This window comes from Canis lupus, chromosome 37 (genome assembly GCF_003254725.2).
Source record: "Canis lupus dingo isolate Sandy chromosome 37, ASM325472v2, whole genome shotgun sequence".
Taxonomy (NCBI): Eukaryota; Metazoa; Chordata; class Mammalia; order Carnivora; family Canidae; genus Canis; species Canis lupus.
The window spans coordinates 2,237,314-2,251,901 of record NC_064279.1 but is presented as its reverse complement, the minus strand read 5'-3'; the positions used below and the strand labels follow the sequence as shown (position 1 = coordinate 2,251,901).

Genomic DNA, 14,588 nt, shown 5'->3' with positions numbered 1-14,588 from the left:
GAAGACACAATCTTTAAGTACTGCCTAAAATTTGTTCTGCAAGTTTTCTGGGGCTCAGTCCCATTTACTTACGCGCATCCTTAACTGAAGTACTAAGCACCACTCACAAATAAACCCTGGCCTTAATTAAAAGGCACCTGAATCTAAAGTTCTCTTTAACCTGAATGATCGATCCACTGCTGGTCTTATTTGTCCGAATCTGTACTTTAATGCAAAATCCTCTGGTTTCTATGCTGAACAATCAGAATAGAAGATAGTCTGCAGAAAGCTCGGCTCCAGGAGCCATCCGCGGAGTAGGAGAGGCGGACAAAGGGGAACAAAAGCCTGACATGCCCCGGCTGGCCACTGCAGACAGCGGGTCAGCTTTTGGCTCGACTACTGTAACCCTGTGTCATGAATTAAAAAAAAAAACAAAAACAAAACACAAACTGCATCCTCATAAAGATAACAGTAAAACAGAAATTGGGTAACAAGGTGTCTCATTAGATAAGATAAGCTACGGTGCTAGGACTTTAAAACCGATTGTTTCAAGAAATACACCATAATAAAATCAGCAAATAGTAGCGCACAGGTCTGTTCTCAAAAGGAAATGCAATTAGGCAAGATGACATCGTCAAGGACCGTGCGGACGGTAAGCAAGCATCATCAATCGTTTTCTCAGGGTTAGTAAGTGCTGGGCTTCGTTGAGTTCACCGAGGGCTGAGAGAAGGGGTGGGGAAGTACCTTTAATCCAAGCCAGTAAGCCCAAATGACAGCAACTGCATGCTTACGCCTAGCCTCCTCCTTCAAGCGTTTCAATTCCCTTCGAGCCTAGAACGTTTTAGATAGTAAATAAAAGAGACAGCCCAATGCAGACAGCACAAATGACCAGAAAAAGATAACCCACCACACGGAAGAGCCAACTTATGCATAAGGATTTCAGAATGATAGAGAAGAGGGCCCCGTCCCGTAAACCCGAAGGGTCGTGTACGGCTGGTGCAGTCCCTTAGTGCGTTGAGCCTCTGGGCTAGAGGAGGGTGACCTGAGTGGGAAGCGCGCCTCTGCCCCCCTACGTCCACGTTTTTTCCTTTTCCTTCCCTGTTCCTGCTCCCTCCTCTGCTCCCCCACACTCTCCTTCTCCCTTATCAGGGCCTGAGAATGTGAGGGGCAGCTAACAGGGCCCGCCCTCTGGCTGCCAGCACACGGGGCTGGAGAGCCACGACCTTCTTTCTGGGTCCCTCGCTCGGACGTGTAAAATCAGCTCCTGCCAACAGCCTTTAGATGATGGACGGTAAAGGCTGTTTCTCTGGAGTCCACACAGAAACACGAGACTCAAAAGTCCGTTCCCATTAGAAAATCAGAAGAGGCACGAGTCAAAATTCAGTGTGAGCTCAGGGCCCCAGACAGTGAAAACAGTGAGGGGACCTCTAGGTCTAAAAATCAGTCTTAGGGACAAGTGCAACTGAGGCACTTACTTTGAAAGAGGAAACAGGCAGTGCTTTTGCAGCACAGCACACGGCAGTCCTCCGGCGGGGACGTGAGCCCACTCGGCGTGGAAGTCCCGGGGACACTTAAGCGTCCCCATGCCTCTACTTACCAGAGGAACTAGTCTGTTCGCCACAGATTTTTGAAGGGAAAACACAAATGAACGACTCTGGTGAGTTCTTTTGGCGAATTAAGATCTGTATACAGGCAAATGTTGACTTTTCTCATTTTTCTCACAAGATGGGCTTCTACTGCTGACAAGGTAAACTTAAAAACATAGGACTCTATTGGTATTTATGTTTCTAACTGGAACATGCATTTTTAGCAGGGATGACCTTTGATTTTCTAAGTAACAAAAACATCTAAAAGTCGGGTCCCTTGGGGTATGTGAAATGTTCACAGAGCCCACGACTCTGCCTGGGGATTAGGGAGAGTATTTCAGGAGGCCTTTGTTTCTGAACACAAACAGCTGATGCTGAAATTCTTGGGATTCTTCAGCAGCAATTACAGCTAGTTTTGCATGAACACAGCTTTCTGTTAAATCACAAATGATCATTCTTTCCACACACAATATTTTGCTTATGATAATCAATGGCTGCCACAGGGAGCCTAAAACACAATTTCATTCGTGGATTAATATGTTGTAAGGCATGCGTTAAAGGCGGTTCTATTACCGTCATGTCGCAGAAAACCAACTGAGGCCCAGACCTTAACGTTCCCCACATGCCCCCCCAGCCCCCCACCAGACAAAAATACCTTAAGAAAACCGCCAGGATAAGTATGTTGGGGTGGTCGGAGGGAGGGAGGGGGAGGGGAAAAAACCCCAAAAAACTAAGCATGCGTGTTACTTGAGAGTTTTGTTTTTTTAAAAAGAGCAACTAATACTCGTGCCTCATTAATAAGCAATTAGTGTTTTTGGCTTCCCCGTGCTTAGGGACCCTAGTGGACACTTACTGCCACTAACATATCCAGGTTTATTCAAACTCGGCTGCTAGGACATGCACCAGTGTGAGCCACCGCTAGCTGTGGTCATCGGCCCCTGATACGCTAAAGATCCGAACTGATTACGGTGGATTCCGGGGACGGAATAATGGGACGTGCGAATGGAGTACCTTGGATCCAAGCCAGTAAGCCCAAATAACTGCAATAGCATGTTTATTCCTAGCCTCCTCCTTCAGCCGGTTCAGTTCCCTTCGCGCCTGTGATGCATGTGAAAAGGAGTCACAGAAAAGTTTAAGGCAAGAAAGGTTACAGCTGCTTTCCCAAAGGGGAAAAGAAGAGGAGAGACACCAGTCACCATCACGCAGTTAACGCGGAAGCGTGTGCGCCGCCACCCCACACCAAAACGTCGAGGAGGCAGACAGGTCAATGCGTGCTCAGTAGCTTAAGCCAGAGAAACGCTTGCTGCCCCCGGAGGAGAGGGTCTGTTGGCCCGCACGCTCCCCCCGACCCGCTGCCTTCCGGGGGCAGCCTCCGGCCTACCTGGGTACCATGCCAGTACGCCGCAATGGTGGTGGCCGCTTCCTCGCAGCGCTTCTGGTGCTTCAGTTCCCTTAGGATTTTTCGGGCCTGAGGTGAAGAATCACCCGGAAAAACAAGAGAGTGAACAAAACAATGACATTCCATAGGGACTGGAAACCAACACTTGAAGAGACAGTCGTCATATCCAGTCTCCAGCGAAAGATCCCTAAAGAAAGGGAAGGCAAAGGTTGCTTATACCAGCCCTCGGGGGTGAGGAGAGGGTGGTAAATGGAGGCGTCGTTCCGCGGGACGGCGTAGCCCTGGCTCGAACAGAGACAGCAGCCAGCTGTGCCCTAACGTGCGGCAGGGAGAAAGCGTGAGCACAAGCCGGGGGAGCTGGGGCACATCAGATGCAAGGAGCCGCCCTCAGAATGTGGTTGGAGGCTCTCCGATGGCCCACCAAAGTCCATTTGTCGCTTTTATCACTGTTGTGTAGAAGGTAACTGCAGCTATGCCTTTTACTCAGAAGACGTCTTTAAAAACTTGCTAAAACCACCTCACTGGTCCAGAACCAGTGGCTTCTTCCCAGTAGCTGCCAAGATGGATTTTGTGGGGGCCCGGGATGGGGAGGCACGAGGTTTGGAGATGGACTCTGAATCTCCGAAGTCTCTAGACCGGAGTCATGGCCCCATGACCCAGTAATGAGGTCAGAGAAGAACCAACAGGCAGTAATTTCACTTTCTCTATGTGCCCGGATTTATATTTTGGCATTTGCTGTGGGACAATTTACCAAACTGTCCCACGGGACTAGACAAAGGTCAACTGATGCTACTCGACTCCTGGCCCAGGGCTCTACCCTCTGACGGGGTTTGGGCCTGGGAGCTACCTGGAAGTAGCCCCTGTGGGCCAGCTCACTGCACAAAACCTCCCAACAGGAAAGGGGTCAGAATCGACCTAGAGCAGATGTCAGGAAACTGCGTAAAATCTAGGCCAGACGGTACACATGTTTGGCTTTGCACATCCTATGTTCTCTATCATGGCTACTCGACTCTTGACGTTACAGCGCTAAAGCAGCCACATACAACATGTAAATAAATAAGCAAGGTTTTGTACCAATAAAACTTTATTTATATGAACTTTGTATTCCATGTAATTTTTACATGCCACAGGATGTTGTTTTGTTTTGTTTTGTTTTGTTTTGAACAATGCTTTAAAAATGTCAGAGCCACCCTTTGCTCTCAGGTTGCAGAAAAACAGGCACAGGCTTGATGTGCTCCAGGGGGTCGTAGTTTGCAGACCTCTGAACCGAGCTTGCAGGAAGGACGTGGAACTAGGTGATGGGTACACTGTGATCCCCACTAGAATGGCCAGAGCTCAGGATGTTTTGATCATTACGGCCCACAAGACAGTCACTAGGAAGTTACAGAAGGAGCTGGGCTGCGGGGCTGAGGTCCAGCAGGACGCACAGGTGCGTAGGCAACACTGTGAGAGACGGCCTTCTGGACTACAGCTTCCCTTGCAAACAGGGGGCAAGAGGATACTGAAAGCATGTACGGTATTATTTCAAGGACTTCCTGCTCCAAGAACAAAGCTCTTAAAAGGACAGCCAGTTGGAAGGATGCAGCCAAGACATGGTCACAAGGGCCCCAGCGTCGCCCATAATATTTATCCTTTCCATCTGACTGTTTACAGGGTAGGCAGGAGATGAGGAGCTCTCCCCTGCAGGGTGACCTTAAAGACATCATCCTTTGTGAAAGAACCTGAAAACTCCAAACAAATAAGGCTCATTTCTTTTAAACTTACCTTCCAACCCCGGATGTAAGACTGAATTACCAAAGCAGAACTCTTGATCTGTTGATACCTCTTTTGTTGCTGTAGGACAAAAGGGAAAGATTTTAGCAGTTCTATTTACATATCTGTGATACACACACCACAAGGACTGAGAAAGAGGACTTGCTTACTTGGTGCAATCAACACTTGCTCTCCCACATTCCTTCTGGGAACCAATGTGTACAGAAATCAAAATATCAAACGATCCAAAATCATTATGGTTAATCCAGAGTACGCTTCAAGGATGCTAAACAGAACTAAGTGATCATCACTTTAATAGAACCGTGAGGATAGAAACGCGAGTCCAAGTCCACTCCTGCACCCAAGGACTTACAATGGATACCAGTCGGCAGCGGGAAATACCAGCAGCCTCTAGGGAGAGTCGGGGGAGCACCAAGTAGGCTCAGATGCGCCCAAGGTTACTTCCAGGTGGGGGAGGTTGAAGAAAACCCAGGGAGCCTCCAAGAAGAAGGCTGCAAGCTCCATGCCCCGAGGCCCTTTATACTTCTAGGGCTGATGCCTCAGAGGGGGGAGGCCACTGGAATCCCAGCCTTAGGAAAGTGAGTTCTTACTCTATTGAATGAGGAACATTCACTGGCACACGGGCATCTGTGATGAAATTTCGCAGCTTTTCAAAGTACAGAAGTCTTGCTGCGCTTCCTTGGCCGTGGAAATGCTAGATTGCTTAGCTCCCTCGACTGAGCGGGGAAGACTCACCTTCCCCCACTAGGCCGCATTTTGGAAGCTCAGAGGAAACAGAGCGACGTTATCAACATGTGAGCAGCAAAATGAGAGGGTGTCAGAGCAAAAGCTCTTGGACAAGTCCCTGCCTTCTCCGGGGCTCCGTTTCCTCAGCCTCCAACATCCCTCACAGAGGAATTATTCCACGGCTACGGAACGAACTGTACCTACCACATCTGACCACCTCTTCCACTATCCATTTGGTAACTCAACGTGCTCTTCCGAAATTCCTAAACGGCTCGAAAATAACTACCTCACTTTTAAGATTCATCTCATAGAGCCATAAAATGGATTTTAAAAATAATCAGCAACCAAAAGCAGGCATGGAGAAAACGTCGGAGTTATCTGGTGGAGGAACGATACTGAGTTTAATCACGGGCTGGATAACGTGTAGTTAACTGGTTGAGGTATTCTTTTAAAAGAACAGATTTAATTTATTTATTTGACAGAGAGAGGGAGCAGCAGAGGGAGGAGAGGCAGACTCCCCGCTGAGCAGGGAGCAACACAGGCTCCATCCCAGGACGCTGTGATCAGGCCCCGAGCTGAAGGCAGACGCTTAACCTCCTGAGCCACCCACGTGCCCCTGGTTGAGGTATTCAAGTTCTGGAGATGTAATAGTAGAGCGAAATTAATACTTTCTCTGGAAGTTAGGCTATTACTTGTTTCTATTCTCCAAATTAATTAAATTAATTAATTAAGCGCTCACCATCATGATTTAACGATACTTTATATGGTGGCTCTTTCTTTCACCTGGGGATACAGAAGCTCCAGGCAGGGGGAAAAGGCGCAAACGGCACCTGCTCTCCTCGGTTCATTTCCTCGTGTGTCTTTTCTCAGCCTTCTGATGAAATGCCACCTTCCAGAGGTCTTCCTTGACCCTGCTATCAAAATTTATAGCGTACCTCCCCCCTATTCTTTGCCTCAGTCCTGTTTCCTTCCCGGCACTGACCACAATCTGTAATTGTTCCAATTATTTACTTGCTTACATACATAGTGTCCCCCTCACTAGACATAAACTCTATGAGGTCAAGAATTAGGTTGTTTTGTTCATGGTTCTACTCCCAGCGCCTGGCACAGTAGGTGTTGCAAAAGCATTTGTAGGATTCACTATCCTTCCCAACTGGGATTTTCTTAATGATCTCAAAATAAATGATAAAAAAGGGTCCTGGAGGACCATTTCTTGGTCTCCTCTCTCTCAGTCAAATAAAAAATGGAGCATTACAAATCTGCAAAAGTGCCCAATGCCATTGCAATGTGCACAGAAGAGGATCCACCACGGCCGGGTCGGTGACAACAGTCCTCTGCGCCTTCGAGAATACATAGGACTGCATTTATCATCGTGGCTGGATAGGTTCATATATCAACACCTACACTACTAACCGGTTGTGCCCTTTCAGCTAGAAGAAGCAATTTTACATACTCTCTTAAAGACCAAGAAATTTTTTTCTTTGGCTTAATCATTTCACTATCTCCTTAATTTCTCAAACTTGGATATATTACACTAAAAATGTACGACATGAGAACAGGTCAGCAAAACTATGTCCTGGTTATATACTGCCTCATAGTAAAATGTTTCTAAAGCAGAAAAACAAAATATATAAAGGAGATCTGACTGCAAATTTAATTCATCTTCCAACTCTCTCTCTAGAGCAAACAAATAGAATGAAAAAGCATTTGGGAACAGTGTTTTTATCACCAAATTTATTTGTGAGAATACAGCCCAGGTTTAAGCCAGCCGAAAGGCGAGCCTTCAGGCTTCCATCAAACATGCTACGCCTCCAATGAAACACCCATAACCAAGTGAGAAAGAAAATCCCAAAAAGAAATTCCATGTCAATTACATAAACGTGCTTTATTTTTGGGTCTTTTCCCACAGTTAATAGGACCAGCTATCTGAAGACTAAAGGAAATCTAACCCTTTAACCAAACTCAGAATTCTACTAAGATGGGGCATCAGTTTTCTGGAATTAAGCCATTTTCAGTTCTGCTATAATACATGGAGAACAGCCAATTATTTTGGAAAATTGACCCTCCCCATACGAAAACGGTTAAATGACACTGCCCCTTCCAATCTGATGAGCAATTTCAAGATTTAGATCTCCCACTACATGTATCTGTATCAGTGGAAGGCAGCGTGACACACTAAACTTGAGCTTTGAAGTTGTCCTGGATGCAAACCTCATCTCTGCCACTTAAGTGGCTGTGCGACTACGGGTAGGTTGCCTAATGACTCCTGCCTTGGTTTCCCCATCTTTAACAAAGGTACCACAAGAGCACTGATTCCATGAGGTTGCTGGGAGGACTGAATAAGTCACAATTACGTACCAAGTAACAAATACTTGCAAATTGGGCATCGTTATCACAGATTAAAAAGGTCAGAGGCTCTTACCGCGTATCTCCTGTACCAGGCGGCTATGACGATTTGGCTTTTTCTCATTAGCAGGAAATGTGTGCGGCATTTCCACCCCCGATAAATCTTCTGGATGAGAGTGGCCAAGTCCTCAAGACGCTGCTTCCTCAGGTCCTCTAGTTTGAATAACTAGAAGTAAGAAACAATAGGTAGATTTGTCAGATCTACAAAACCTTATGACATGCATGAAAGACATCCCCAGGAGGAAAAATGTAATGACGTTGGAGTCAACCACATGGAGACAAAAATGAACAACTGCCCTTAATTCTAGATGACACGGATAACAGCCCATGAGAAGATCATTTTGATGAATTCATACATGATCCACTGTTTATACTACGGTGCTGTAGACTTCATGACAAATCAGAGAAGGGCTGAGCTGGAAGCTCAGATTTACCTTCACACTATCCATGAGAATGTGACTATTAAGGGCAGAGAGATGCTGATAACGTTTCTCTTTTGAACAAGTCAAACATTTTCCAGATTCTCCAAATTTCCAGATTACTAAAAACACTGCTGTGTTGATTATACTTTGTGTTAGCCTGTGTTCATTGATTAAAAAAATGTTCCCTTGGAGTTCCTCAGTAGAATTTTAAGTGTCCTTTTCACCTTAAAAATTTTTTTAATGACAATGCTTTCATGTACCTCAAAATAATAGGGTTTGTCTTTCCTAAAATTATTACATAACTCAGATATTGTCAATACAGACTGAATTTACCTCCAATTCCTATGAATTAGGGAGGTGTTATTGTAGTAACAGCTCCTCTCTGACTTAGTAAGTGCTGTACGTCTATTGGTTCAAAGATTTTGATGTCTCATAAAAAATACACATGTTCTACGGCCTGCCCCCTACTCCCCCATCCTCTTGGACATCTGCAGAAGAAACAAGAATGTAGCAGTCCTGGCAGCATCTTGGGCAATGTCCCGAAGTTAAAAATCCTTTAAGGACTTGCCTATATGATGATAGCCTAAGTTCAGAGCGTAAAGGTTTTGGTTGACATACTGTTCTCGGGTTCCGGATGAATATCTTTGATCGACCAAAGGAGTACTCTTCCACAGGAATCTCTAATTCATTAAACAGAACCTCCACGCCAGCCCTATTAAAATAAATAAAAACAGTGAGTTTTCTGAGTTACAAAAAGAGATGCTATCTCCTCTTAAATCATGGTATCAGGTTCTCAGCAGTTAAAAAAAAATAGCTTTATTTCCAAGTATAATTGGTCTCTCAGCAAGCAGCCTTTTGTCAAGGAATTTTCAGACTGAACTCCACAAATTAAACCAAATCCAGGGACGCTAAAAGAGTAAATTGGGGTTCAGAACTATGCAGTCTAAGAAGATACGGTATTAAAACCAGTATCTTGATTTCAATAGTGGAGGCAATCTTTGTATCAAATATACCTGTAACAAAGTACTGACCAGAACCAGGAGGGTGTAGAAGAAATTCATACCTATTTTGAACCCACTCAGTTAATTCTTTTTTTTTTTTTAAGATTTATTCATTTATTCATGAGAGATACAACTGAGAGAGAGAGAGGCGGAGACACAGGCAGAGGGAGAAGCAGGCTCCTTGCAGGGAGCCCGACGTGGGATTCGATCCCAGATCCCAGGATCGGGGCATGACCTGACCTATCAAATGTGATCAATGAATTTCTTACCTCGCTGGTCCTTTCCAATGAGGCCATGTTTGCTTACAAAGCATCTTGTATCTTTCTAGGCAAGGTTCATAGGCCTGCCTGAAGGCGTAGCCTGCCCTCCTCACTCGGACATTCTCCAGAAGACCCAGGTACCTGATCTGATGACATACTAGAGCCTCGTTGAAGATGTGTGCTGCTTTTTTGTCATTTGGTTTGATGCACCTAAAAGATTACAAAGATTTTAGGTTTCAAACTCTGTCTCATATGGATATATCTGTGTTGTACAGAGTATAGTACCTAACTATTCTGTGTGGAGATAATTATTTATTATTCTTGGGAAACCCAGTCATTTCTTTTGAAATTATTTAAAATCATTTTATAGAAACTCAAAAATGAATATGACATACGTGTCAGTTAAAAAAGAACAAACTAATACGTACAATAACATGGGTAAATATCGCTGAAATTTTGTTGATTGAAATAAGTTTGACAAAAAGAGTACTTTTTTTTTTTTTCTATTCCATTTATATGAAGTTCAAGAAAAACCTATGGTGAGAAATCATATTACTGTTATCTCTGGGGAGAGGTAAGGGGGCAGATGACAGAGAAGGGGCACAAGGGAACCTTCTAGGATGGTGGGAATGTTTTAGATCTTAGTCTGGATGGTGTTGCACAGGTGGACACATATGTAAAACTTCAACAAGTTGTACCATTAAGATTCACACACTTTACTATATTGTATATATACTGTGTACCTCAATGAAACTATTAAAAATACTACTGTCTCCCTAAAACCCTGTAAATCCCTCCTTTTTAGCAGAGCATGTTGCTGCCCTAAGAAAGACTACATTTCACAGCCTCCTTGGCAAGTAGGTGTGGCCATGTGATCAAAAGTCTGGCCACTAGGATCACAGGAGAACTAATATAGGACACTAATGAGTGTGTCCCTAAAAGGAAAGGACTTGCACGCCCCTTGTTCTTCTCCTGCTAACGGCTGGCTGAGAAGCCATCTTTGACAATACGGAGGAGGGAAACACCCTGGGAACCACAGAGCCACAAAATAGAAGATGTTGGATCAGCCCTGAAGCCCTTATACTCAGTGGTTACCTAAGAAATAAATAACAGTCTTGTTTAAGTCATTGTCATGTCTGGATCTTAAGGACGCGATCTCCGTATCTTAATACACTATTCAGCATTTATGGTTGTATCTGCCTACCTACACATGCGAAATAAATTCTGCACACATTATATAATATGTGAACAACTAAATCTTACCTAGTTTGACTTTGATATTTTTATGCTTCTCCTTATACATTTATAAAAATAATGTCCACCCTTTGGCTTAAAAATAGACAACCAGATCAGTGGAACAGAATAGTGAGTTTAGACCTAGACTCTTATATAGGTTTTCGATTGATTTTTCAATAAAGGCATCAAGTAATTTTTTTCTTTTCAATATATGGTGCTAGAGCAACACGGTAGCTATATTGACCTTAATATGAAATCTGAAACTACATAAAAGACTCTAGAAAAAAATATAATATATTCACAAGCTTATAGTTTATTAAGACTTCTTAGAGGTACATTAAGGCCACTAAAAGGGAAAGGGGAAAAAAGGGGCAAAAAATAAAAAATAAAAAAAATAAAAGGTAAGGGGGATGAAGGAACATTCTGGGGTGATAGAATGTTCCATATGTTGACCAAGGTGGTGGTTGACAAAGTATATACAATGGTGAAAAAAATAACTGAGCTATTCACCTAGGATCTGTGTATATCACTTCATGTAAATTATTATTAAATAATAATTTTTAAAAATCCACTTAGTTGAGAATAACAAAAGCAACTGACACAGAAAGTTTCCTGTTTTTTGAAATTAGGATCTTTACCTACAATATGTTTCAACCTGATTATGTCAAACCAGGGGATTCTGACTCTACTTATTATTAATATAAATATTAGGTACACAAACCAACACAAAAATGTTCTTCACTCCAGGTTCCTCACAACTGCATTTTTAAAAACAGTTATGGGAAGGGATGTGTGGGCGTGTGTACACTACACGAAAACTGACCTGTTAGGCACACATCTCCCATTATCTAACTCACCGAATACACACATTGAAAACTCTAATCCTAATTGGCCTTCACTGAATCTTGAGATCTAAGGTGTCCTGGAAACAGGAAAAAGAAAAAGACCAGATGCTCCTTAAGGAATTCTTTCTGTTGCTTTGAAAAATTTAGGATTGTTCTGGGAACAAAATCTCCAAATCTATAAGTCTCATAGGAAAGAAAGACATACTTTCGAACACCAAATTTGTAACTAAAGCCCAACTTGCTTTAATGCTGTGCTGTAAGTTAATGTAACAAGAATCCAAAGTGAATCCAATACAAGAGTTTTAAGCAAAACCTTTACCAGAAAAAAAGCTTACATTTCTAAAATGTCATGAAACCAAAAAAAGATATAAAAAGTGAAAAGTGAAAAACCTTATGTGCCAACAATGCAATTTCATTAAGTATCTATTCCTATCCCCTACCACGCTTTTTCTGCCCCCCCCCCCCCACCCCACACTTTTTAAGTCTTTGCTTGAAGGAGTAGAAGGGTTACTGGAGTGATTTTTAAGCAAACCCAAGATACCACATTACTTGAAGGGCAAGAACTTCAGTTATCCTCTGGGGGGATGGTATTCGGATTTAAGCAAACAGGAAAATGATCTTCCTTGAAAGTGCCTTCCTAAGGAACCTGTCAAAGAGTTTCATGTGCAGAGATACCTAATGTAGTTCGGATTCTTGGTCTGGAGGTTTTTCATCAGTGTGGCCACAGACGCCTTGAACTGTGAGCCTGCTGTAGGAGGCCTTTTCAGGTTGATCTTGGCTGGGTTCCCTTCAGGGAACAAAGACTTGATGAGGGTGTGGCTGGCCTTCCACATGGCTTGGGACAGGTCTCGGTAGAGAAGATCATTGTTCTTGTCAACAAATCCTTCTACCTGGTACAGCACCTATGAGCAGTACAAGAAATTCAACTGCTGATTACTGCACTCCAGGATGTCACACAACTGTTAAAAATATTCCAAGACTATCTATAATGCAGCCTCTTCTTTCTCCATCGAAAACCCTCAGGCACATTAGTCACACTCCTAATACCGAATTAGCCTCCAAGTTTAAATTCCATCTGTCTAAATCACAGAAGAGTTCAAAATAAATTCTATTACGCTTCAGGATTTGCAAGAATAAACTCCAAAAATGCTATCATAACATTTTCAAAGGATTTTAGGCTTTTTTGGTGTTTGAGCACATTTTTGAGGTTTTACTTTTCCTCCTCCTCTTTTTTTTTTTTTAGTTCACATGTGCCAATTCTAGTCTGTTTGAAAATAGACAGGAGAAAACAGAGATAAAAACCCTGGTGTTTTCAGACAGCCTAAGTGTGCAGGGAAATTAACCAGAAAAGTATCTTTTAATAACACAAGCTAACAAACAAAAAATGAAGTACCAAGTTCCAACTTTTTAAAATTAACAGTAAATCGGATACTACATACTTAATTTTTACTAAATATATAATTACAAATGTTTTCCTCTTTGAAGCCTGCAACCTCATGTAGAAGGAGGTATTAACATCCATATTCTTTCAGGACTCTAAAAATTAAGCTACTGTCAAAATTGGTTTTTAACATTATATATCTTAGATGGCATAAAACTAATTCTCTCAAATATTAGGTAAAGGAGTAAGCACTTTTTTTCAAAAAAGTAGCTATTTTCCCACTGTTGTTTCAAAATCTCAATCTAGGAATTCATTATTTTTGCTAAATGATCTCTGGTTGTCAGACCTCACTATCAGTCTTTAGTGACACCTAATTTTTACTAGCAAACCTTTTATTCATGTTGACAGATCTATTTTTATAGGATAACTTCTAGCTTGGAAACAATACAACCGATTTTTAAAATATACTCGAGCTCTTTCATTAAGTTCACTGGCTTTCCTTTCAGCTCTGTTAAGATTGTGTTCAACTGACATGATCCAGATTTTTTTTTTTAAGATTTTATTTATTTATTCATGAGAGACACACAGAGAGAGAGAAGCAGAGACACAGGCAGGGGGAGAAGCAGGCTCCAAGCAGGGAGCCCGATGCGGGACTCAATCCCGGGACCCCGGGGTCACGCCCTGGGACGAAGGCAGGCGCTCAACCACTGAGCCCCCCAGGCATCCCATGATCCAGATTCTACTTCTATTGAACATTTACTGATTCTACGAGTTTGGCAACTCATCTTCCCAAGCTGGCGCTGGTCAGAAGGCCCCCTCTGAGGCCTGGGCTCCTCGCGGGAACAACTGCAGGCCCACTGGGTGCTGGAGCCTCCTCCCCATACCTTGCCAGCATAGTGCTGAATTCTGAAGCAGCTGTGAGGCAGGGACGTGTCGTTGAGAAACCTGGAGCTCTTGCTCATCCTGCTTTCGAAGTGCTGGTGGGTGGCGCACACTTGGTTGAGCTTCTCCAAGAAGGTCTCGTCGGTGACCGTGCCAGGTCTCAGGCACTCCTCATCCAGCATGGCCAGGATTCCGTTTGTGTTCTGCGAGAAGGGAAGCAAAAAGGTTTCCTTCCTTCCTCACTGTATTGTTTAAATAATTATTCCTAATTACACCGTCAAACACAATTAACTTAGTCACAGAAAATTCCGCTCTGTTATTACAAAAAGCAGGGAATCAAAACAAGTCACAAAAGCCACAGAAGTCGGCCCCCTCCCACAACGTGCCAGGTGTGTGCCCATGCTGGGGAGGAGAGGTCTCTATCATCTCCCTCCCCACCTTGCCTGCCTCCTCCCTCCCCCCCACCCCAATAAGACTTAGGAGTCACCTCAGTGACCTCAGGGGGCTGATGACTGAAATTCACCTTGTTGGAAAAAGGCAAGTCAGACCTCATATTCAAAACACATTCAAAGGTAAATCTAAACGTCAGAAACTAAATTTGACAATGCAGTTTCTACATGTGGCCATAAATCACAAAGCACAGTCTTCTAAGGCTATTATTTGATTCATAGCTTGAGAAGGAAATTGGTTTC

At 43.3% G+C, this 14,588-nt stretch overlaps 1 protein-coding gene across 6 annotated transcripts in view; it reads right to left on the bottom strand.

Annotated features, from left to right (window-relative positions):
• Window positions 1-14,588, bottom strand: part of MYO1B (myosin IB) — a 175,829-nt gene that overhangs the window by 18,689 nt on the left and 142,552 nt on the right. For 4 of the 6 annotated variants that reach the window (XM_035710833.2, XM_049106459.1, XM_049106460.1 and 1 more), the window contains 9 exons: window positions 13,899-14,099; window positions 12,309-12,535; window positions 9,562-9,762; window positions 8,910-9,003; window positions 7,886-8,035; window positions 4,729-4,797; window positions 2,947-3,033; window positions 2,577-2,663; window positions 724-810 (listed from right to left, as the gene is read on the bottom strand). In XM_035710833.2, the coding sequence (XP_035566726.1) occupies window positions 724-810; window positions 2,577-2,663; window positions 2,947-3,033; window positions 4,729-4,797; window positions 7,886-8,035; window positions 8,910-9,003; window positions 9,562-9,762; window positions 12,309-12,535; window positions 13,899-14,099 (1,203 nt within the window). The remainder of the gene's footprint in view (window positions 1-723; window positions 811-2,576; window positions 2,664-2,946; window positions 3,034-4,728; window positions 4,798-7,885; window positions 8,036-8,909; window positions 9,004-9,561; window positions 9,763-12,308; window positions 12,536-13,898; window positions 14,100-14,588) is intronic. The other 2 variants (XM_049106461.1, XM_049106462.1) reach the window with 2 other exon arrangements.